At 48.7% G+C, this 24,545-nt stretch overlaps 1 protein-coding gene across 14 annotated transcripts in view; it reads left to right on the top strand.

The window, feature by feature from the left end:
- Sei (potassium voltage-gated channel seizure) overlaps positions 1 to 24,545 on the top strand; it is a 114,690-nt gene that overhangs the window by 28,145 nt on the left and 62,000 nt on the right. For 11 of the 14 annotated variants that reach the window (XM_076824877.1, XM_076824888.1, XM_076824876.1 and 8 more), the window contains exons 3-5: positions 6,126 to 6,284; positions 11,453 to 11,603; positions 23,150 to 23,336. In XM_076824877.1, the coding sequence (XP_076680992.1) occupies positions 6,126 to 6,284; positions 11,453 to 11,603; positions 23,150 to 23,336 (497 nt within the window). The remainder of the gene's footprint in view (positions 1 to 6,125; positions 6,285 to 11,452; positions 11,604 to 23,149; positions 23,337 to 24,545) is intronic. The other 3 variants (XM_076824882.1, XM_076824885.1, XM_076824886.1) reach the window with 2 other exon arrangements.

Here is a 24,545-nt window from a genome sequence, read left to right as displayed (position 1 = left end):
CGTGTACATTTTATCGATGCTCGCTACTTCTTCGCGCGGATCAAGCCTGACATCGAATTTGTTCGATTGTCCGGCATAGAGATCGCTCCGCAGATCGGCGAGCTTTGCAGGCAACGTGACGCATCTCCCTGCGTCCCACTTGCGGCATCTCATTCTGCACCTGTTTCTTGCAAGAATATCGTAAAAACTTCCCCCCTTGCACCGCGCAGCCTAAAAATATGACAGAACGACCTTCTAGTGCTCTGGACGATCTCGCAGAAGATTTTGCGATCGATTCTCACCTACGTACTCATTGATTCAGTGATTCGCAAGATCTCCTTCAAACTTCTCGGCACTTGTGTCCTTTAATTTAATAGAGGATCGAGTTAGCTAGGCACGGCATGGCAGGATCTCACACAGGCGCGTGTTTCGGCCGTTACGAAGCGCCATAGAATTCTGCGCGTGTAGACCCTATCGTGAGAACATTAGAAGTATCAACACGAGTTTATTAGTGTCTGCACGTTGCCGTCTCGAAATAGACGCGGACCATTGGACTCTCCCTGCCTCTCTCTCTCTCTCTCTCTCTCTCTCTCGCACGAGGGCGTAGTCATCACAAAACTGTTACACGTTCAGCAACTGTTACACTAACATTCGTCATAAAGCGGCCCGACGTCCGTGCATACACCAGGTTATCATCAACCTCAAAACTTCCATCCACAGTTTACCAAACCGACATCTAAACTGAACCTGTATTTCAACAAATCTCTCCCGCCCTTCGTCCACACTTTAGTCACAGCAAATCGCTAACAAACGACAACGTTCGTTCCCCAATTCAGGCCTCCAGTAACCATCTACACAGTAGCTAAACAGCCAGTCGGTAAAAGGAACGCATCCTCAAACATCCGCCGCGAAAATGTATTGTATGTATACCGTTCCTAAATCCCGAGGCTCGCAAGCAAGCCAGTGGCTCCGGCAAAGAGGATCGATCGCCCGCTGCCTCGTCCTCCACGCGAATTATTGCTTCTCTTTTTTCTTTCCTCGAGGAAAGAATCCGCGAGACAGCCTGTTGAAAGAGCACCCTCCGACGCTCGTCCTCCTTCTCTCGCCCAGGAACGTTGCGCTGAATGGAGGCCCGGGTGCGTTCACCCCTCGCTGCTTGCGCATCCCTTCGGTTCCTCGGGCCTGCTGGCGTCTAACCCCCCTCCCACGACCTCCAACCTCCTCCGCGCCCGTTCTTTTTCGTTTCCTCTTGCTTTCGCAGCCCATCCCCCGCCGCGGCCCGTCCGCGCTTTTTCTCCTCGCTTCCGCGTCGGTTTGAAAGCTGCGGCGACGAGGACCTAACGAGACCCGGGCTACTCGACTGAAATAAAGCAAGTGTTCTCAACATCCCCCGGGTGACGCCTCTAAACTGCATCTTGAATTCTTATCAACAGAGCCATTCGTGCGCCGCCTTTTACGGGTCCCCCAGTCGCGCGGAATTAACGAGGCGGAGTGCGCGCCAGCCGCGAGAACGCGAATGCTCCCGCGGAGGATGACAAACGCTCTCTTTCTCCGCGATTCCTTCACCGCCGCCGCTGTTGGCAGACCGTGCTTTCGAATTAAGTTAAAGTACCACTGGAACACTTGCTTCCTTCGCTTGACATTCTTTCAGGTCCTTCAGCGGCTAAAAGGGGAGAAAACACGGCCACTGACGGCGCGCTTCTGTTTACAGTGTTCCATCGCGATATTTCTGCCCCCGCAGGGTGCGCGGCGCGATAGTGGAATTAGAATCAAGCACGTCGTTCGGCGATTAAGAATTCTTCAGGCGGCCCGGGTCTCGGGGAAAGGGAATTTAACGAAGTTAGAGGAAAAGTGTGCTTGACCTCGTTCGCTGGTTGCGATCAAGATTATTGCGAGGGCCCACGTGTTCCTCTGTTTACGATTTCTCCCCAGATGCACGGTCTATATAGTTGCTTTTAATCTGATTAACGCGAGTCCTTTCTTCGTCAAGCTTCGGCGAGAATCGTCAGCGCCCTCTTCTCCTCTTCTTCAAGCTATTTCGCGGGTCCAAAGGGAAACGCTTTTCACTGGCACGTCTTTATGACTCGTCGCGGGTATATTTCCGAAGCGACGTCCTCGTAAAGTCGGCTCCTTGTTCCTTTCGCGAGTCCGAGACGTCGACACGAATGGGAAGCTATCCATCTGCTAGCGAGCAAACAGAACGACCGTTCCTTGTATAACAGAGTGGGGAGCGCGCTGCTTTCGGAGGCATCGTTTAATAATTCAGTATTTCAGGCGGACGCCTGTCCGGCGAATTAAATCCCGAGTCCACTGGCGATCGAATCCCCGCTGAATCGATCACGCTCGTGGATGGTTAGACGGTACCGAAGCTCCGCTTTTAATCACAGATCCCGCGGAGCTTCTCACTAATCAAGCTCCCCTGGAACTTGAATCCAGATCATCAGTTCCGACCGCAGCTTCGAGGACAAAGTGGACTAGCTTCATTTCAAAACTGCGGAATGTTCCCCGAGGGGGAACACAAAAAAGGGACTGGGAAACACCCTGTCGGGGTTCACTTAAGGGGTTACCTACCGTCAGGAGGTAGAAAAAGAATCGAATCTTTGGAAATTTATTTCAGAAAGTACACGCATATTTTTATTCAATGGCTTTTGTATTCAGATGAAGGACACTTTAACAGGTTATTATATTACGTTTTGGTATAAAACTATTTAGTTATTGCAGAATTACAACTGATTTCCCGGAAGCTGTTTTTAGAAACATGTTTTGCGGTGACCAACATTATTCGGAACTGGGTTATCTGAAATAAAAAAAGGAAGAAGATTTAGTTAGTACAATAGTTTATCTAGTCTTTAATCGTTCCGTTTTATACAATATTAATCTGGGACAAAGTGGCAGATGTTTAATGTGAAAGATCGATTTTCGTAGAAAAAGCACTCATTTTTCATCCGTAAAATAAAAACTATGCATTCGAAAAACAAATGCTTCGAATAAAGACTAGATTTGAAAGTCTAGAAGAAACCTACAAAGTTTCAGAAAGATTGGCGAAGCGGTTTTGGAGAAATCGTGGTCACCGGTCTAAAAACTGCTTTCGGGAAATCGGTTGTAATTTTACAATAACTAAATATTTTTATACCAAAACATAACATAATAACCTGTTAAAGTGTCCCTGATTTGAATACAGAAAACCATTGCATAAAAACTGCTTGTACTTTGCGAAATAAATTCCCAAAGAATCGATTCTTTTCCTACCTCCTGACGGGTAGGTAACCCCTTAAAGATCCCCGGAGAGCTGTCTAATTTCAAACAAAACCCACCAAGCACTCCGATTTCTCATGCATCGTGCTCCTCTCTTTCGAACCGCAGTCCCCGGCGCGACCGAGTATCAAGGAACGAGCGTTCGAGCGCGGTCCCAGAAGCCTGGATATGTCACGAGCCGTGATCGAGCCACTCGGGGGACCGCGGAATTAATCAGCGAGTCAGAGGGAAGACAGACGTCGCGTCAACGTATAGTTAACCGATTAAAGGACGGTCGGGGGCGTCGCAGTCGCGAGCAGAGGGGAGGGGGTTGACTTTGCCGGCTGAATTAGCGAGGACGTGAAAGTTTAACGGGGCGGCGAGGGAGAGAGAGAGAGACGTATGAAAAATGGAACGGAAGCAAAAGACGTGAAAAGCGCAGCGCGAGGGGCCGGCGGCCCCGTCTAGGTGATTCTTCCCTCGCTTGCTCGCATTTCAGTCGGACCCTGACAAGCCAGCTGTGCGTGACCCGTCTGCGTGTGTAATTCCACCGAGACAAAGAGGAGCCGGCGGGGAAACAGAGAAAGAAAGACGGCAGCGGATCGATAGGACAGCATGCTGGTGACGTTGTCGATGAAACCACACGTATTGCACATATTAGCCACTATCTATTCGCGGGAGGGGGATGCTTCTCGTCGCTGATCGCTGAATTTTGTCAAGCTCTGCGCTCTCCTGCGCCGAGCTCCTCCTGGCTGGAAGGAAATAAGCTCGGCACTGTGCGAGCGGAATGGGAGACGCCTTCGGGGGAATTCGGAGTGAATGAACAAGAACAGCTTCGTCGTCATAATTCTACGACCGCTTTTATTCAATCGGTGTCTCGGACGAGAGTCGAAGGGTGTCGGTGGATATTTAATCGTCACTATCCTGTTGTTACACAGATTCATGTATACCTCTTTCATAATGCGGTGTCCCGAGGAGGTATATACCTATAGGAATGTCTCCGAGGTCGAAGCGGGGGGGAAGTAGTCTCGTAGGAGCCACAGTCGCAGTTTACTCTAGGTCACCGGTGTCTCCCGTTCCGAAGCTATAACACAATACCGCGTACAAGAAAAGCACACGAATCTGCGCGAAGAATGAACACACCCATGTGTCCCCTGAGCGCCCATCGACCTTCATCCGAAACCTTTATCACTACTTCAGCCCTGCATGAGACAACCTTAAACAACACGCCCTGTATACATCCTCGATATACACACACCTCCAGCACCTGCTCGCTATTGCACAACAGTCTCCCCACGCGTACTGCGCAGCGAAACTTTTTCCGGTTACCTAAAAACAGCCTCCCGCGTTCTACATCCCCTTCCGAATCCAAGCATCTAGACGATGGGAACCAACCACTTCCTATTAGAAACCTCCTCTTTCCCCGATCAATCGCGCAGTTATTTATTCAACGAACAGGCCCCAGCGTACCTACAGATACAGATATCTCACTGGTTACTGATATTCCCCGTCGACGACGCCGAGCATCGGGGATGCGAAGGCTGCCCGCCCGCCCACGTCCGCGGGACACGCTCTCCTTTTGTCGAGCCCTTTTGGACCCGTTCCAACGTACCTTGACTCGTAAACACGCTGGCTAATTAGCTGCGTTCGCGTAGCCGAAGCGAAAGCCGCCTCGTCGTAGTCGTAGTTAATCGTGTTCCCGTGGCCACGGGCTTCCGTGACCTTGGGTGCAGGCCACAGGCTGGGCGAAGAGGCTTTTTCATCAGCTTGATAATCATATCAATCCTCCGCCGCTGTGGTTGGGCACCGCGCGGGATCCGGGGCCGCCGAAAAACAGTTGACCCTAGCCGCGGCTATTGTTTCTTGTACCTGGCGGAGGAGGCCTAGGTATCTCCTATTTTCACGCTGCGGCACGTAAGTGGTGGACCGTGCACGCTGCTGGCTCGGAGGGGGCTCGAATTCTGTTTATAATAGACGAGCGAGTTGAGGTCTGGAAGGGGAAGGATTGCAAATTTCCTCGTGTATTTGGTAGCCTCTGCGGCGTGGAAGTTCTTGCTCGAGTCGTGGCTTTGGGTAGGGTTACGCGAATGATCGCTACAGACGCAAGCAGCCCTGTAGGGCCCAACGTTTGAATCGCCATTCTTCGTTTAATCGTTCCGTATTAAGTACCGCGAGCACTGAATTCAATCTGGCGCAAGTACCGGACCGCTACTTTTGCTTTCTTCTCTTCAGATAGGTACATGAATAATTCACGCGGGTAAGTATATTCAGCCGCTTTAGGATTTTAGGATTTCCATCGCCCGCTCCAAGATCCATTCCACGTGTGCAGCGCGGCTTCTTCCACTCTGCCGCATGAATCGCGGAATTATGTCACGCTGATCGATGGTCGCCCTGAGATCAATGGAGAAGTGGCGCAATTGCGTCACTCCACTTAGCAATTTTACGCGGCCCCCTGCAACAATCTTCGATTTTACGGCCGCGTCGCCGTTAACGCCGGCCCGGGTAAATATTTGGATCGAATCCAGATGCGTTTTATAGGAAGTTCGGCGGTTTTATCGTCGGTTCTTTTATTCGCCTGCCGCGCTAGCATCAAACGGGACGGGCAGCGCTTTTAACGAGCCCGGGGTCTAATAGACATCCACTAAACGTCCATCCCGAATATTTATCGTGCCAGATATCCGCGGCCTGCGGCCGTTCCGCGGAGCCAATAAGACCGCGTTTCTTTGCATCGGCTGGCGTGTCCGCAGAATTTAGAATTTCTTACACCCCCGAATTTCCAGATGCGATTCTATATACGTATGCGCGCGGCGAAGAGATCAACACGGGGAGTCTTTGAACTAGAATATTCACCATGGGACTCCGTAGAATAGTGCGCACATTCTAATCCGGACCGCTCGATTTCTCTGTTACAGGCACCAAGTTCTTGTGCAGCGAAGTGATAGCGCTAATAAGGAGCGAGGTGGACGACATCTGCTTGCAAATCATAAATTTCGAGGATCTAAGCTCCCAGCCGCCTCCGCAGCCCGCTATTCCGCCCCCAAGCCAAACGAACAACAGGCTCGTCACACGCTGTAAGTTCCATTTTTTTCTCACCCCTTTCCACCCTCTCCCCTCTCGTGCTCCTCCATACTCTACACAACGCTCACCTATGCCTCGTAAATATTCATTAAATCATCCCCTAAGCATCACTCCGCAATCATTCTGTCCATCGAACATCTCCCAGCTCTCTGATCTCGTATCAATTGGAAAGGTAAATCGCATCGAAGGTGCAATCAGGCGATTTAGGTAAGAGGAATGTAGACTCGAGGGCTGAGAGTAATGAAATTCGATCTCATTAAAATCACGGCGGAAGCTTGAATTTTGATGGGGAACACCTGTCCCTCGGCTCCGTTTGCCCTACTTATGTGCTAGCTCGCAGACATTTCGTTCCTCTCTTTTTTTTCTTTCTGTTTCACTTTGCTTTGGTTGTGCAACGTCGTCGAGGACACTAGGTCACGTAGTTAAGTGTTAACACTGGGTGTGTCTGTAGGAGCGTGCTTGAAGCGCACCGTGTGACCTTCCTCGCCGCAGACCGAAAGGTGCTTGTAAAAATTACCACCCCGGAGTCGCTTTTCTGTCCGACAGAATTGCGATACGGCCGCGCGGCGCCCCCTCCCCCGCCCCTGCGGCCTAATGAAATTTTTGCCGGATAAATTTCGCGCTCGCCTTTCTCTGGCAACGGGCAGAGGTCTAATTCCACTTGGAACCGGTTAGCCGCGCTTGATTGAAGCGTGAAACGAAGCACGCGGATTGATCGGCTGGAACCGGCAGGAAAATCGCGGGGGAATTAAGCCTCGCGAAAGGAAATTCGGATGCTACCGAGGTGGGGCGCCCCTCGTCGTTAATTTTATTCGAGTCGGGGCTCGCGATGATTCCCGCGCGGAAGGGAATTAATGTCGCGTTCAATTCACCCTTTAAGGTGATCGATCCCCCCCCCCCCCCGTTAAAGCTGTTGCGGAGAAGTACGGCCCCTTTCGCCAGCGTTTCCACGGAAAGTGTGCTTCGAGTTCAATATCGGGAACACCCTCGGCGCGATAAAACGAGTCGAAACTAATTAAAATAATTGACCCCTTAATGGAGGGGTTTTTCAACGTTCCGTGAGCTTAGTGGGACGTTCTGCCCAAGAAAACAGGAATTTGTCCTCGAAGCTACCGGAGATACTAATCGCTTCTCGTGCTCTCCAAAGTCTCAGTCAATATACGGTACCTACCTAACATTTCTTCCACTCTGACTTCGTACCTACCTAACGAACGAACCTCTAGCCGCGGCAAACGTTTTTACTCTCCCGTGAAATCCTCAAGATTCGCTCGAGTCCCAAGAAGATGAAACACCTCTTTTCAAACGTCCCTGATCTCACCTAGCAATTAAAACATGCCGCGACACCTCATCGCACCGTTGACCCGCGGAATGCGTCGCTTCGCCCCGATGATCGAGCGACCCCCGAATTTGCCGGGACGCGAGCGTATCCTGGCGAGAGACGTTTCGTGCCGTGCTCGCCTATAGTTTCCTGCGGCTTTCAAGTCGGAGGATCATTATTTTCTGCTGCACCGATCGGTATAAGACAGCGTCGCCGACATTCAGGGCCGGCCCGCTGGCAACTGGGCCATGTAACACACGTGTACCTCTCTCATTGTGGCGAAGATTATTAGAATCGCGGAGATCGGGGTCAGATTTGCCCGCATAATGAGCCGCGCAACGATATCCTGCGCCATTCGCGGCTGCACTCGTTCCGCACGTCCTTCCGCGTGTCACGTCCACCTGGCCGCCGCGCCGCGCCGCGCCGCGCTCGACCTTCCCTCCGAGGCGCGTGACAGTCGGGCAAGCCAGCCGTCCAACTTCGCGCATTATTCTTTTTTCACCCCTTCCCCGATCGGCGCCGAAGGATCTTATGAGAAAAGTTCGCAGCTTTCCTATCGAGGGGACGCCTTTGAACCCTGCCTGCCTGGTCGTAATTAATTTGGTGGCTTCCTACCCGCTTACATTCCGCTCGATTTTCGCCGCTCCTGGTACGAAGCAGTTTCGAGGCAGCGTTTGGGTGGTCGAGGTTCGAGTGTTCCAGGGACTGGGGGGAGGCGACGGCATTATTGAATATGGGCGAAGGGGTTTGAAAGGATTCGGGGTTGTTTGGAAGGATATAAATTTGCACATCTTTTGTTCGTTTTTATTCCTCGATTTAAACTATCCCACAATCTGTCTGCCACTTGCTCGACAATGGGTAATATTTAAAGCCCCCAGGAGTGAGTAGGAATTTCTTTTTCCGAATAACTTTCCTGCCATGTGTAAATATACATTTTGCTTCCCCCTTTCGTGTCAGGGGAATACCTTCCCTTTTGTCAATGCTGACGCGCTCGATTTCGCTGTTGGGAAGGTGCATTCGCCTGCAGAGATTTCGTTCCCAAGCCTTCGTGTCTCTGCAATCTCGAAGACACGCGCGCACGCCGAAGAGGAAGAGATGCGTGGTCGCGTTTTATATCTGGAGTGTTCGCGAAATTATTTTTAGACTGACGCCGCAGAACGGTCGCTGGACGTGTGTGGCGCGCCTAACAGTTAACCCTGACCCGGTAATAAATGTTATACCCTCGGTATAGGAAGCTATAGCCACCCCCACACCTGCCCCTTGATAATCCACCCTCGCTGGCGAATCAGCTGATGGTTACAGCAGTACTCGAAACGAAATTGATTATTAAAATGGACACGAAGGTGTCGCTGAACGATCGAACTGCACGCACGATCCTTCTCAGCTATCTTCTGCCTCTGCATTTCCAAAGTTTCTTCCCCTGCCGCTCTCCGAGGATGGGGCTTCTATTATAAAATCGAACTTCCGTACTTGGAAACGGATTATTAATTAAATTGGAACGCATCGCAGGAACGAGCTCGCGAGCCTGGTTAAAGGAAATTTGAATTGCAACGGGAAATTCCGATTTTATACTCTTCGTCGATCTTTTTCTGGCCAATTCTAATTATTTTTCTTTCCACCCCTTTCGTTGATTCGATGTTGAAGTTTCTGCGCAAGAACGAATTGTTTTTCGAGTGTGTTTCTCTGTGATTTTTAGTCTTTGGGACCGTGTCGAAATGAATGCTTGCCCTTGACCTCCATAGTCATTGTTGAAATGACAATCCGAAGGTTTCTTTCTCGAAGGTGGTGCCATTTCTGCGAGCAGAAGGAAACTCTGCCTTCCTCTGCCTTATTCAATGACGATCGATGGTGGCGTGCACTAAAGAAGATTACCACCATCATTTCCAGTTACCGACACCGTTCACCTCGTGTCTCTTTATTAATCTTTGCCTTTGACGAGCATCGACGTTAAACCATTCTGTATTATTCAGCATTCCTGCTTCTCAAAGTCTGCTTGCTTGCGTCAAAAAGAAGGAACGCTTCGCTAGGTTTCACCAACAGTATCGTGCCTCGAATCAATTTCAAAACTTGCTAAGATACACCCCACATTATCGCATTCAAATCAGCCAAAATCTCCGATCTTCCTAATCACAATATCCACCCCTCTCACCCACACAGTTCGAATCACACGAACCGCCACTATTTTCAAGTAAGTATTGAATTTCTCGCTTTTATTCCAAATTCCGCACACATCTCGCCGGCCCGGCGTCTTTCCCTCGAAGCCCCAGAATCAAAAGCAGGCACAGTATCGTTGCGCTTCAAGTTGAACGACCCCGGTTTGGCGCGAAATCAACGAACTTTACGAAGATCGCAGCGAATCGCCGAGTTCGCCTGCCAGCGATCCGATCGCGCTTGCGAACGATAAATCTAAAGATACGACACCGCGACACCTTTCTTCCCCTGCGAAGCGTCGAGAAAAATCGTGCCCTCTCCCCCTCTTACTTTCCCCCGAGCCCAAAGAAAAACTTCCCCGACTTGCATTAATATTCCCAGCATCCAGGGGCGCCCGATATTCGCCGAAGGGGGTCGTCGGCTCTCCGTACCGCGACTCGCGATCCCGTTTCCTCGCACCCCGGTAGAAGTTTATTTAAGGGGTCATGCTCAGACACGAGGCCGAAAAAAGGGTGGTCTTTGGAAATTTTTTACTCAAAAGCTATAACACATTTCTCAAAAAATCTTTTTTCCTTTCAAGGATTGCATCTAGTACCGTGCATCGTATTTTTTTTATTTAAAAATACTTATCCATAACTGAGTTATTGTCTATCACTCGAAGGTTCTCTAGAAAAAAGGCTTCTGTGGTGACCACTGCTGTTCGAAAGTCGATCATCTAAAATAAAAAATTCAAAAGAATTTACTTATTATATTATATTATCTAGTATTTGAACGAAGGATTTTTCGAAATATTGATTTGGGAAAAAATGGCTGATGTTTAAAGCAAAAGTTTCAATATTTATCATAAATCTTGCCTGATTTTCGTCAATTAAAAGAAAACTAAGTATCGGATAAAAAAAGCCTTCGTTCAAATACTAGATAATATAATATAATAAGTAAATTCTTTTGAATTTTTTATTTTTGATGATCGACTTTCGAACAGCAGTGGTCACCGCAGAAGCCTTTTTTTAGAGAACCTTCGAGTGATAGACAATAACTCAGTTATTGATAAATATTTTTAAATAAAAAAAATACGATGCACGGTACTAGATGCAACCTTTAAAAGGAAAAAAGATTTTTTGAGAAATGTGTTATAGCTTTTGAGTAAAAAATTTCCAAAGACCACCCTTTTTGTCGGCCTCCTGACTGAGCATGACCCCTTAATCCTGCCGGTGACTAACTTGGTTCACGTGCTGCTCACCTCGGATCCCCGGCTCGCCGAGAAAAATATATTGCGCCAAGTAACGCGTACGGAATGTCAGACTCCTGGGCTCCGAACAAAGTTTTTTTTTGCCCCGCGCTAAATATTACACGATGAACTCGGTGTGCGCGCGTTAACGGCCCGCGGGGATAATGGCCCGGAGTTTGATGAGCAGGCAGAAATCGGCGTCGCTCACTCTCGTTCCGAGTACCCATTTTTTCGGAGCTCCCGGGAAGGTGATACGATATAAAATTTAGTAGATCGAATGGGGGAGTCGAATGAAAGCACCGGTGCGGCCCATGTGTCAAGGTTGAATTTTCCTGGTGGAAAACTGTGGCGTTAAGGCGAACGATGCGCGCCCAGTTCCCGCAATATATTTTCTTTGGCGTAGAGTTACTTAGAAGTTTCTACTAACAATCACTAATAAGATTCAATGACGTTGACTCGAGCAGTCGACAGGGCAAGGGCGTCCTTTCGTGCTGGCCTATCCAGGACCGGTGTCGTTGGTCCACCGAGGGTCAGAAATCGGCCGAGAACCACGACCAACTTACCTCATCGACTTGCTGACGGGACCATCCTCGACGAGGACGCTTCTGAGAACTGGTGAGTCCTGAAACTTCGTTCAAACGTTCCTCCGAACTTGGTCTATCGAATTACAGCGGGTGGTGTGAAAGTCGATGAGTGGCTCGTAACGTTCACCCGCGACGAGGATTATTAAAATTCGCTGGGCACTACCTGTCGAATTTTAATAAAAATTAGGGGGCTTGAAATTCAGCGTGTCGTCCCGTTTGCAATTTCCTTCTGGGAGGGATACCTACGCTATACAAACGTGAATCCTAACGAAGCATAGACGTTTAGTAAACTAACCTAGCTGAAAGCAAATAGGTAACACTCCACTAAGCGTAGAAACAATCTCCCAGAAAAGTTTCCTTATCTAATTTCACACTCGATGGGCGAGATATCGAATTACCCAACAATGCCACGCGTTACGTAAGAAGAAAATATTCTCCAGAGTCCGCGACTCGGGGTCAGCCTCTCCGCGCTCGATTCGACCCACTTTCCTCCCGCGATCGTCTCCGAAGCGAAAACACGCCGGAACGGCACCCTCCGCGAACCATCCACGGCGCAGGAAGCCGGGCAGCTCGGTGTCATTAAATAACGTCGATCGTCCACGTTAGAAAGTGCCTCTTTGACTTTCGGCGTAATTGGTCGCCCTTTCTTCCTCTGGGCTTCGCGGGTCGCGGACTCGTCGCGCTCCCAGCCAGCGGCTCTGGCGAATTCGTCGTACTGCGGGTGTTGTGCAGAGGCCAATTAAGAAACTGACGAAGCTGACCTAACTAAGTACACTCGGCTCGTTAATGATACACTGCATTGTTCCGCGGACGCGTTCGCAGAATCTCGACGACGTTGCTGGCATTCAGCGGACCCCAGGCGAACCCCCCGAATGGCCATTTCGATACCTCGTTAGCCCCCATCCACGGCCCCTTCCTCGGCCCTGATCGATTTCCGGCAACGGTGGCCAAGAATCCACCGGTGCAAGTGCCAATCGTTCGAATGTATCGTTTTGGTTCAATTGAAATTCACCGACACCGCGGAACTTACTCCTGGCAAGGATTCTCGGCTGCGGCATTGATCAACGGTTCTCCGGCAACGGGGATGCTTACTGCTGGATGCTCCACGATCGCTGTACTTTGGGATAGTTTTAGCACAGCGAATTCGAGATTTAATTGATAGTAATAATAATTGAGGGTATCGGAAGATAAACTGGTCAACTCTATGTTTTTCTTATTATTATTTTTATTATTATTATTCGTCGTTGTTACTCTTTATTATGGGAAAATACATGTGAAATTCGGTAACGCAGGTAGTATAGCAAATAACTTAGTAACAAATCACTGTTAACCGTTATAAACTGAATTGAGCAAGAATTGATCCCGAGTATAAGATGGAGTAAGACAGGAAGGTCCACAAGCATAAGATTGGTATTTAGTGTATTCATGTTCTTTACTATTTGATTAGGATTAGTGGAGATTAATCTGGCCTCTGAGAGGCTTAATTATAGGGGGTTGATTAATGCAGGGCTGCGAAGAGGTTCCGAGAGTTTGTAGTTGTATGGAAATTCGAATTCGAGCAGAGTTTCTTGAATGCCGCTAAGTCAAGGTGAGCAAGTCTCACGGTTCAGAGGATTGAATAATTTACTGCTTGATGCTTTGAAGACACCAACCTCTCCCCCCACCCCCTGCGTCTCTATTTGATACTCGCCAAATATTTTAGAAATTGAATCGATTGCAACGGTACGAAGTAAATAAAACATTCCCACGGCACTCCGTTCCCTACGCAAAGTGTCCCGCTCGCCACGAAGCGGGGCAGCAGCTGAGAATTGTTTTCGGATAGCACAATCAGGCCCAGGAAAAACAGAAAATCTTCGCATTACAGATTCCAGTTCACCGTTGAAAAAACACGGCCATCCACTCCGCAAGAGTCGAAACCAGACGGGGGACCAAATATTGGCAGTCGCCACGTGTAAACAGTAGCTCCGTTTGGTACCACCGAATTGATTAAGGGTTTCGTAAACAACCCCCATCGATAAGCAATCGTGCGATATCCCCCGCGCGAATGTGTCACGCATCCGTGAACGAATCTACTTCGTGTCGATCTCTATCGCGGCAGAAATCATTCGTACGCGTTCTTCGTGCCGAAGGGCGATAATCCGTGCCCCCGAAGCCACGAGGTCGGGCGAACCCTGAATTGTGACAAATCGAGAAAGAATGTACAGAAAGCGAATGTTTTTTGCTGGCCTTTGGAGTACCTACCCGCAGCGTAGGATCGTTTATTTCGTAGAATTTTGTGTAATTCTTTTCACAGGGAATATGTACGTTTGATTATTCCGTGATTTACTCTGGTTTTCATTAGGCCACACGCTGGACAGGTTTAATCGTCGTTGGTTTTACACGGTAGGTAGCTACCTACGGGATTCCCCTATAAAACCATTAAAATCGAAGGCGTGTGAATATTGCCAACGTCAGGTCAGAGCTATTCATTTGAATCGAACTCGATTAGATCGACGTGTTCCGCAACAGCGTGCACGTAGTCACGTTTACTGTTAAATGATATACGCGGGACACACGTTGCATATTCATTACCGTTGCATAATGTTTGCTCGTGGCCTCCGATGCGCTATGGAAAAGCAGGGAAAAATTGTTGTCTCTACTCGCTGGCATCCGATGTAAAAGCTAATAACAGCTCTCCCCGATATATATCGAATTCTGCTTTATTACTTTATTTAAAGACTCAAACGTTCAAGTCCACCGATCTTCCTGAGCAACTAATTATTAAACACTGCTAGGTTCGGAATTCTAATCACCTTAAAGCGGAGTAGCATCAGAATTCGCAATATACAGAAGTTCGATTCGGCCTAGTTATACAGAAAGCTACTACTTACTAACTCTGAATGATCTGAAACTGAGTTTTAGTTTGAAGATTTTAATTGTTACAGAAAAGTATTTTAATGGGTTATTTAATAGTGAGTAGTACAATTAACATCTATTATTTTTAGATTTTCAACAGTTCTTGCTTTTTAAGCTCAAAATGAAACCATGGCTTGGCAGTTTTAATAATTGTATACTGTAAGAGTTGTTTTACGAGCTGGTAATTTCTTTGCAAAACAAAGATTACAGGATTGCGCGATCCATACTGCGTTTAATTAATTTTTTGTCATTTTGGGGGTTGGTAACTTTCTGCGTAACTACTTAGGCCCGATTTTGCTACTGAAAAGGACGCCATCGCGTTTGAACCAGAAATCTAAGAAGCTCGATGCTTCACCCCCTGCTGCATCAATTTCTCTCACTTTCTAGGCTTTTCCATAACATACGAGACGGAGGGATCCATGAATCAATTTTGTGCGATTTGATACGAACAATTCTATTCTTCGGTTTCTACGAACGAAAAACTCCAGCGATCGTTCTCTTCGCGAAATTAGGTCAAAAGGAGTCGAATTCTCTGTTGTTTATTGGCTTGTCGAAGTCCGCGGACCGCGAAAATCGTTTCGGAGCTGTCGATGGGAAGACACGATTCGACGTTCCTTTGGCGATGCTTGTCCAGTTGCATAACTCGCATCTGTCTTCGAGATTGAAGCTCGATGGGAAGCTGCGAGCTGGTTGTCTATTATCGGGAATACCGTCGAAAACATATTTTTCTTCGCGACTGCGAGGCAGCGCAGTGGTAAACACAACTCTGGCCTACGACATTGCGACAAATGGCGAGAAACTTTTCCACCGAAGGGGCGTTGAAGGCAGATTAATAACTTCAGCGACAAGAACGTGTAATGTCCCTCTAATTTCCATGGAAAACGAGATGAAGCTATCGCAGTCTTGATAACAAAATATCAAGCGACTCAAGGTCTAGGTTGATTGCAAGGAAGAACGAAGATTCGAGCTCGCTGTTCTATGAAATTAAATTCACCGTGGAGTATGCTCCCGATATCAAAGTGTCCGTAGCCTTAATCAGCCTTTAATCGCGTTAAGCGATGCAGTTAATTAAAAGTGAGGAACGTGTGCGTGCTTCTTCTGTCTCCTTCGTTAACAACAAGAGAGTAATTAATGTCACTTCACTGGAATTGGAATTACGGAGCCGACAATGAGATCGGCTTCCACAGCGGCGCGGCTCGAAGTTGAATTAAAGCTTTCATATTTCCAAACGGCCGCGGAGTCGCGAGCAGCAATATTGTTCGGAGGAAGTGCAGCGAAATTTATCGCCCAGACTCCCCTGGAAATCGGAAGCCGCTTTTAGCGGGAAGCTGACAATGATCGAGGCACCGAATGGTGAACGAGGAAAAGTTTTTAAGAATCGCCCGCCGATAAAAACGATCGGGAGGATAACGCTGTGGAGAGATTGGTGGCGAGATTGCAAGCCCCGACGATGGCAATTGTTGCGCGATACAATTGCCAAGGCCGGAATTGCTTGCAGCTAGGGATATCCAATCGATCGTACGACCACGGGAGCAAGGGAACGAACCACGGCGAGGAATGTAACCGCGAACAGCAAAAAAGAAAAGTTCCGCCGAAAGAACGCGGCTGAGCGTCTTGTTCCACCGCGACTTCTCTCGCCCTTTGCCGCCCCTTTCCTTCCAAGCCGCAATCTATTTTTAAGGGCAAACAGCGACGGCCAGCCACTTCCTAATCGTCCAAAAAGTCGACGATATTAAATTCACCTCCCTTGAAGATTAATTCCTCCATTTCGCTGCTTCCAACGGTACCTAATACATCAATCAATTTTCTATTAAATATATTTAACCCCTTGTTTACCGAGGAATTACTAAGAAGATGAATATCCCAGCCCTCCTAACGCCTTCCCAAGTAAATAAGAATTCCCCGTTTCCATTTTCCTGAATTTGTAATTTTCACGTGCCCCTGAATCTCCCCTTGGCAACTCTTCCCGAAAGAACAAAGTTCCACCGAAGAATAACATCTGCTCGAGCCGTCCCCCGCGCTTTCGCATAACACTTCGTCAAGCCGACGTCGGGGCCCAAAACGGCTTGGAAGCGACTCGGGATGGCGGACGTTTATGGTCGGGAGCTGGAATCGCACGCGAGAGGATACTCGCGGCATAAACCAGCCCCGGAACCGGGAAGCAGAGTAGACGACTAGACAGAGAATAATGGCGACCGCGGCTACGACCTTGACAGCAGACAGGGACTGGTGGAGACAGCGGGCGCACCATTCTGTGGCTCCTCTCTTCAAGGTGAGCACGGTTCCACCCTCGACACGCGAGCACCCGGCAACGATCAGAAAGTCGCGCGACGATGACGGATACCTTGGGAACACCCGTGGAAAACCTATGTACTCCCCTAGCCAGGGACACGCGACGGCAATTCCGACTGCTGAGATACGGATCTGGCGGAGCGAAAGGGCCGACGAATTTTTCCAACGGAAGTCGACCAACTTGCGCGAGCAGGCTTGACTTTTGGGAGCCGGCTTGTCCGGGCTGTGCGACAGGCAGCGCCGATTCCCATCTCGGGGCCGTTCGTTTCTACAAGAAGAAGTTTCTTTGAGAGATCGCTCGGGTAGTTTAGGAAAGTTCGAAGCTGCAGTCCCGCGACCCACGCCACGCCACGCGACCGAAGTGTTTGCAGATTTCAGGCATTTATTCCAGGCTGCTGGGATTTCCTTCGTGGTCACGTGGTGGGCTTTCTTCAACTGCGCAGTCTTTAGTTCGCTTATCGCTTTTATTAAGATTGACGATTTGTAAAATTTCAGATTTTCAGGTTTCAATGCTTAGAGGCCCGGAGATTTGTTAGTCGATTGGGTGGTTTGTTCGATGATGATCAGTTGGTGGAGTTAATTGTGTAGGTCGAAGGGTTTGAAGTCGGCGAGAGGAGCTCGAGTCGGTAGGTAGGTACTGATTAACCAAGAGGCTTCGTTAAGGCTGCAGCAGTTGCAACGGTGACAAAGAGGAATGTCCCGGTTTTACTGCGCACTTCAAGGTGAGGCACGTTAACACGCAACCTCGCGGTACTGGGACTGAGAAACGGCCAGGTGAATGCGACAAGGCTACTTTGGGGGAACAGAAACGCGTTTTGCTTCTTCGTGCTTGGAACGTTCCGCTATTCTGGACGGCGTTCGTTTATACATATTTGCGCTGGAAATGTTTCGATGCTCGCGCTAATGAGGCAGAACTTTTGTGGGACCACTTTAATCCCGGCGCTCTTCCCTTTCGTACCTACGTTTCCAGGAGTGACGAAGAGCGTTTAAAATGAAACTGACGTATTTTCGAGCAGAGTAACTGGAAGTGCAAATAGAAAAATGTAGCAGCTTGAATAGTAACTAACGCAGACGCTAAATTCATTTCAGAAAAATATTCCGTTCGCACAATATGATAGGTCGACAGACAGCTTGAACTGTCACCGGTAACATAAACAAAATATTTCCATTGGAAAGAATTATGTCTTTTCATATCCCAGAATAGACGATCAGCGATAATTCGTAAGTTCATAATTCGTAAATGTTTAAATATTTGTTTTAAACGTTCTTTTGACTACCCCCATACTTCCTCTTTGAGTGTTGAGCGCGAACGGTTTGTTATCGAGCTTCAAGCTTCGTCACATCGCACGTGGCTGGCACTTGGTTTGCCTGTCCGGGCCTAACGCTTAGGACCCGATTATTTACAACTGTCTCCTTGGGATTGGGACCGTTGGGCCGAGTCGAGAGCTATCTGGACGACAATAAACAGACGGCGTAGCGCCGTCTGTTCGGTTTCGTGGAAAGAGCACTTTCCCTTTCCGTTTTTCTCTACCATCGTCATAGGTTTTAGCATCTTTTGCTTAGACACACCCCTGCAGGGGTTTGAAGGCTTCGTAAGGCCTCAGCGAAAGAAAAATGTCAGATCGAAGAAAATAGTCAAGCTAGCAACAGCTCATTCGACCACTGCTCTGAATTAACTACATTATCTTTAAATATACCATTAGTTACTTAGTGTCACGTGTACAGAGTCATTAATTACCTGCACAGTAACGCGATATTAAGTTCTCGTGTTAATAAAGAGAGTACGCTTACGATTTGGCAAAAACGTCGAATATTCGTGTACTCAACATTGAGTCACACCATTTCTTATCTTAATTCAAATTTACCACACGTCACCCGAAATGTGTCACAGTTCCAAATATTTAAAGATAAGAATTCTCGCGTCCGTCCGAACAGTTTGGAAAAAAAATAGCCTGCAACGGGTCGCGCAATCGGCCCTGTGCGTTCCACTTCCCTCGCCTATCACGGACAGACAAGATCCCCGGCGCGAATAAACACGAGACCCATGAATGAACCGGCTGAATAGAAACGAAAAAAAGGGAGAATCACGAAAAAAAGGATGAATGAAGGCGTGTTCGATCGAGACGGGAGATTTTATCTCGAGGAGCGTGCGTGACCGTGATGCGAGTCGAAAGCTGCATTAAGCTCGCAGCCAGGTCAATGGAAAACCGCATACTCTTATCCGGCGAGCATATCGGGTCAGCGGAATCTCGCTGGACCAAAACCGGCGCCAAGAAATGTCCAATTAATGCAGAATTTGCAAAGGAACGCTGGGTACCCTGTCTCGTTATCTCGAGACGATCACGATTGCCTCCTCGCGCCGGAGAGAATCCATTCGATCAAAACGAAGCATTAATTCCAATCCCTTAACCAGGCAAACTACTTAATCCTGTCTAACGAAAGTACGAGTAGACACGGCCGGAGTTGATAACTCTGTGTGCATCAAGTCAGTTCTCGCCGAGGATAGAAGTTTGGAAGTTCCCGCGGGGGTTTTCCAGTCAAGGCGACGCCGCTTTGGAAGTTTCTGATTAAGAAATTCGCCGCGCGCTGTGCTCCGAGACGCAAGATATATTTCAGCGGCAAGTTATCCCCCGATTAAGGGAAACAAGAACGACGACAAGGTGGCGCGAAAGGGAACGTGCCAGTTTCCTATCGAGTCGCTTTATAGCCGCTTCCAGAGGCCTTCGCGTGTGAACACGCACCCGCCGATTCGATGCAGCCGAGTATTTCGTTTGGTCTGCAATTAACAAGAAATTGCGAATGGAAATTTACCGGGTCAGAGTAATTTCATCGGGGAGATGAGGACTGATAGAGCCGCTCCGCGGGAGAGAATTTTGCGGATCTTCTTGCGAGTCTGCCGAGAGTACCTGCACCCCCCGGATTTAATTTCGCGCAGTGAATATAAATTATGATTAATTAACAGCTGTGGCAACGGGCGGAGTATGGTCTTCGCGTACCAGATCGAGTTTCTTCTTAGAAGAATAAATAATCGCCAATGAAGGGAATCACGATTAAACAGCATGCATACCTACAAGTGCCATTTTGTTTCGCTGCTAGCGTGCGAAAGTAGGGTGGACAGGGCGTGACGCGAGAAACGCGGCAGAAAGTTCTGATTCGTTAGCTATGCTCCTAACAAAACGGCGCTGGCTGATTAAGCCTATGAATATTTAACGGTGACCAGCTGCGATCCGCGGGATACGATTACAGTCGCGCGAGAAATATCGCGAACGTTTAACCTTCGATGAAATCAATTCTTGAAGCGCTCCTCCGACGCGCACGTTCGTTTACCACGAGTCCCTTCGATTCTCGAATCAACTGTAACCCTAAGCCCCGCTGCATCTCCAATCCACTTCAAGCTCGCCCGTTCCACGGGCAAAATGATCGAATCTCTGCGTGCTGCTGCTCTTCTCCGAGATTCCAGCGAGCGCGTTGCAGGCGCGAATTCGTCGAAGCGTCGTTGAATCAACGGGACGACGGCACTCGTGGCAGAGTGGTGGACGCGCGAGGCCCGCGACAATGAATCATATTAAACCAGCGGCCATGCAAATGCACGACAGCAATTTCCCACTTTTTAGACATGTAAATTCCTTGAACCCCGCCGACAATAGCGTGCAACGCCGCAAGGTAAAGTTGCCCTGGCTGAAAGGAGAGCGGCGAACAGAGGGGCTCGCGGCAGGGGGCGGAGCGAGAAGAAAAAAGCGGCAGTCCATTATGTGGATCTATTTGTATTACGAAATCATTCTGTCAACACGCTGGTCGAGGAATCGATGTCAGGGTTGCCCGGCCGCCGTGTACGTCGATAAATACGCCGCGTTTTCGAAGCGATCCCGGTGAATTCGCGCCCCTTTGCAGTGGTTGGCATATTGCGAGGCCGGGGGTAGGGAAACTGAATGGAAACAGCTATATGCATAAGCACACTGGCCAGGGGCAGTGGATTGGTGAACCCCTAAACTACGTAAGCGGGGTGATTCATGAATGCACGTCAGCGCTTCGGGGGTTGTAGGCGGGAAATAAGAATTGTGGATGATTAACCCTCTGGTGCATAGATTTTTAATTCTCTTGGAAAATTTAGACTGGTCTAATTCGGAGATGAAAAGACCGAATCCGATGTCTGTTTTCAATTTGGAGGGCGTCTGAGCTCCCCAGGGCAGCCTACTGGGTCACCGCCTTAAGACGGGATCATGTAGCAAGTACAAAACATGTAGTGTTTTTTTTTATAAAATAAATACTTTATTTTTAATGAAGAAATGTTCAGAAAAATATAAATTTATGATATAATAGAGAATTATTTTATGGCAACTGAGAATTCTGAAAAAATTATAGGCGCCCAACTCCTGGATTAAACAGGTACCCGCCTTAAGGCAGGCGTATGCACTAGAGGGTTGAAAGATTCGGGGGACTTAATCGTACGTACAGGCGTAGCTGGATTCGAGGGGGGTTAGGAGATTGAATTTCCACAGTGGTAGTCGCCGTTTAATTTCATCTCGAATAGTAAAGGAAGCTCGAGAAAAGGGATTTAAGAGTTCGATAAAGAGAACTGGCAACGAGCAGCGAAAGACAGAGGGGCACCCTATCAATCCGAGCCGTTCCCTGCAGCTTTTATTCTCGCAGCGAAGACTCGCGACTGGATCTAACGAAATTACGAGCAGCCCTCAGCTTCCAGCTCCTCGATGCATACGAATGGCCGCTCGGAGACAGACTGGCGCTGCTCCGCGGCCAGGGAATGGTGGAAAAGGGGGTTGATTCGTTTCTCCGTGATATATGTGGGTCGATGGACGTATTCGTTACGAGGGTACCGGGCGGCGCAAGGGAAATTCTCATTACGCGTTCGAAATGCTTGGAAATGTTCCAAATGAAACTACCCTGAACTTGCGTCCACCCTAACAACCCCGATACACGCCTCCTTGCTCGCACCCCTTCGAGTGAGCTACCGGCGGCGAATTTTTCCAGACCCGGCGTCAGCTTGGACGATATGCACGCCCGGAATTTCCGGGGAATTAAGCAGCAGCCGTTCTACGATTCCCGGGTTAACGCGATCGCACATTCTCTCGGCGACGGAGAGGGGTGGCTTTTATGCCCAATTACCGAGAGACCTCCGGTGGCCAATGCTGCGGTAAATGTCCTCGCCATACCTCCTTTCTAGTGAAAAATTCCCCCTCATTTTCCTCCCCGCGATCATTGACAGGTGTTGTTAAAATCCACGATCACTGTGTTGGGGAATTTACAAGATCACGGAAGCTTCTTAAACACTCTCCTGAATTTCTCTGAAAATTGGCATCCTCGGAGATCTGGAAAGCCCGAGAAGTAACCAACCCTTGGCGTCGTAGCGACGTAGAAGCCCGTCTGCGAAAGGGTTCTATCGCTCGTCTGTCTTCGAAGCAGCGGCGGGCGAAAGGGGTGGTTCGAGGGGGTGGACAAGCGTAGCCTGCTGAGAATAGGAGGGAGAGAAAGTCCGGGAGTACGTCGAGAGTTGACGCGAGTGGTCCGTTTCTCCGTATCGCGTCGCGGCTCGTCAGCTTCTGTATCGATTGGCAAGTCTGACCTAACACTGACACACTTCACTCGCCAAGTCTGACCTCTGTTTCGCATCGACCATCGGCGCCCCATAATCTTAGGATCGCCGGCGATCTAGCGAGGGGCCAACACTTTTCCCCCGGCCAATTTCGAGATTAGAGAGGGTCGCGTGTTTCTCTGCAGCCGTCGACGTCGATTATCGTTCGATACGCTGCACCGTCTGGCCGCGCTCCCTCGGCGGAACGCGGAGGAGGCGTCGTCGGCGACCGCTGCCGCCTTACGGTCAATGTTAGTGAATAAAGGAACGCGCAGGCCGCGGGATTTCGATGCTGCAGCGAGGAGCGTCGTTGAATGTTTTATCGAAACGGAGAGAGATATTAATATTGATCCTCTTGGCACCGGGGGTGGGAAGAATCGAACCCTGGCAACTACGTGCCAGGAATTGGCGCGACGTTATATCGATCACGTTTATTGACTTTCCTTTCTTTCTCCTTCGGTGGAAGTTGAGCCGCGAGAGAAGCTCGCGCTCGGAATGCATTATGACAAAGAATGTTTCGAAATTCCAGCGCGACAGTTGAATTATACGTATCTCCTCTTAATGAGACCCGTCGCACCGCGGGAGGAATCTCTTCCCCTTGTGAACGCCTGTATCACTCCCTTCCGTTTCGTGAGCCAGTGATTCGGTAGAGAATTAAAATTTTATTTGTTACGTTTATAATGTCCCTGAGCGTATCGGAAGGAGCGCCCCTAGCGCTCCGTGAATTTTTACCAACCGAATGATCAGCGCCGTTCGCTTTTTTTTTCTCGTCTAATGGAAGCGATTTCTATGTTTCGCAGCCCACTAACATGTGGTTCACCCACAATGATGGAATCTTGGGGTCCTGGGAGGACTGGCACACCCCCGCCTGCACTTCCACCCCCGCCAACCGGGAGCAACAATGGTGGTGCAACGTCTGCAGCAACCGCAAACGTTGCACACCCCGGCACCGCCGCACCGATCGCCAGTCCCGAGGGAGTGAGCGACGTAAGTACCAAAAAGGAGACGTCGAATAAAACGGCGGTTGGTGAAGACGGAATTAACGATAGGACCTCTTAACCCTCTAGTGCATAGATTTTTAATTCAGTTGGAAAAATTAGACTAGTCTAATTCGAGGATGAAAAGACCGAATCCGATGTCTGTTTTCAATTTGGAGGAAGTCTGGACTCCCAGGGTAGTCTTCTGGGTCACTGTAGTGTTTTTTTTATAAAATAAATACTTCATTTTTAATGAAAAACTATGAAAAAATATTCAAAAAAATATAAATTTATGATATAATAGAGAATTATTCTATTTATGCTTAGCTCAAAAATGCACTTCAAACTAGATTTCTGTCAAATCGAAACGTCAGATTGGCGTGTTTCTTAGGCTAATATGTGCGGTGTGGCAATACTTTTAAAGCTGGCAACTGAGAATTCTGAAAAAAAAATTATAGGCGCCCAACTCCTGGATTAAACAGGTGCTCGCTTTAAGGTAGGCGTATGCACTAGAGGGTTAACATTTTAATATTCTTTCAAATTTGTCGTACTAAGATTCCGTATATTTCTTTCAATTTCTTTGACACTGGCTTCGGTCTATGATTCGGAGCAAAGGTCGAGTTAATAGCGCAGACCCAAGTTACACAATTGCAGCGTGTGTAGAGCCGTTCGGGTTATCGAGGATGAAACTACCCCCCGAGCCTATTCCTTCCGCCCCGTTTCAATTTCCCAACCATCACCGGATGGTTGGCTAGTAATGGACGTCGGTCGTGCTATCGAGCCGTGCTAATAGAATCAGTGGAACATGTCCGAAATTGTCCTGAATTTTAAAGACTTCCAGATGTTCGTGCGAGCACGTTCATTTTCTACACGCCGGAAATTAGTAGATTCCCATACTAACTTACATTTCATTACAATTCCATCACTTTTCACTTAAGACACCAGGTACTATTCTAAAATCTCCATCCACCTGCCCCCAACGTACCCCGCCTACCGCCCCGGAAAGTAAGAAAGCTTTTGTAGATAACAGCGTTCGATATCCCACCCCATGGCACAACAAAAACTAGCTCCATAATTCAAGGAAGTGCGGGGGACAGTTTAACACCCTCCTCTCCCCTCCTGTGCACCACCCCGTAACATCTTCCCCCTTGGAGGAAGTCTTAGCCTTAAAGCATGCCCTCAACCCCGAAAGCGGTTCGTCCCTCCCCCCGTGCCCTCG

This window comes from Andrena cerasifolii, chromosome 12 (genome assembly GCF_050908995.1).
Source record: "Andrena cerasifolii isolate SP2316 chromosome 12, iyAndCera1_principal, whole genome shotgun sequence".
Taxonomy (NCBI): Eukaryota; Metazoa; Arthropoda; class Insecta; order Hymenoptera; family Andrenidae; genus Andrena; species Andrena cerasifolii.
The sequence above is the reverse complement of the archived record's forward strand: the minus strand, read 5'-3'. Positions and strand labels throughout refer to the sequence as shown.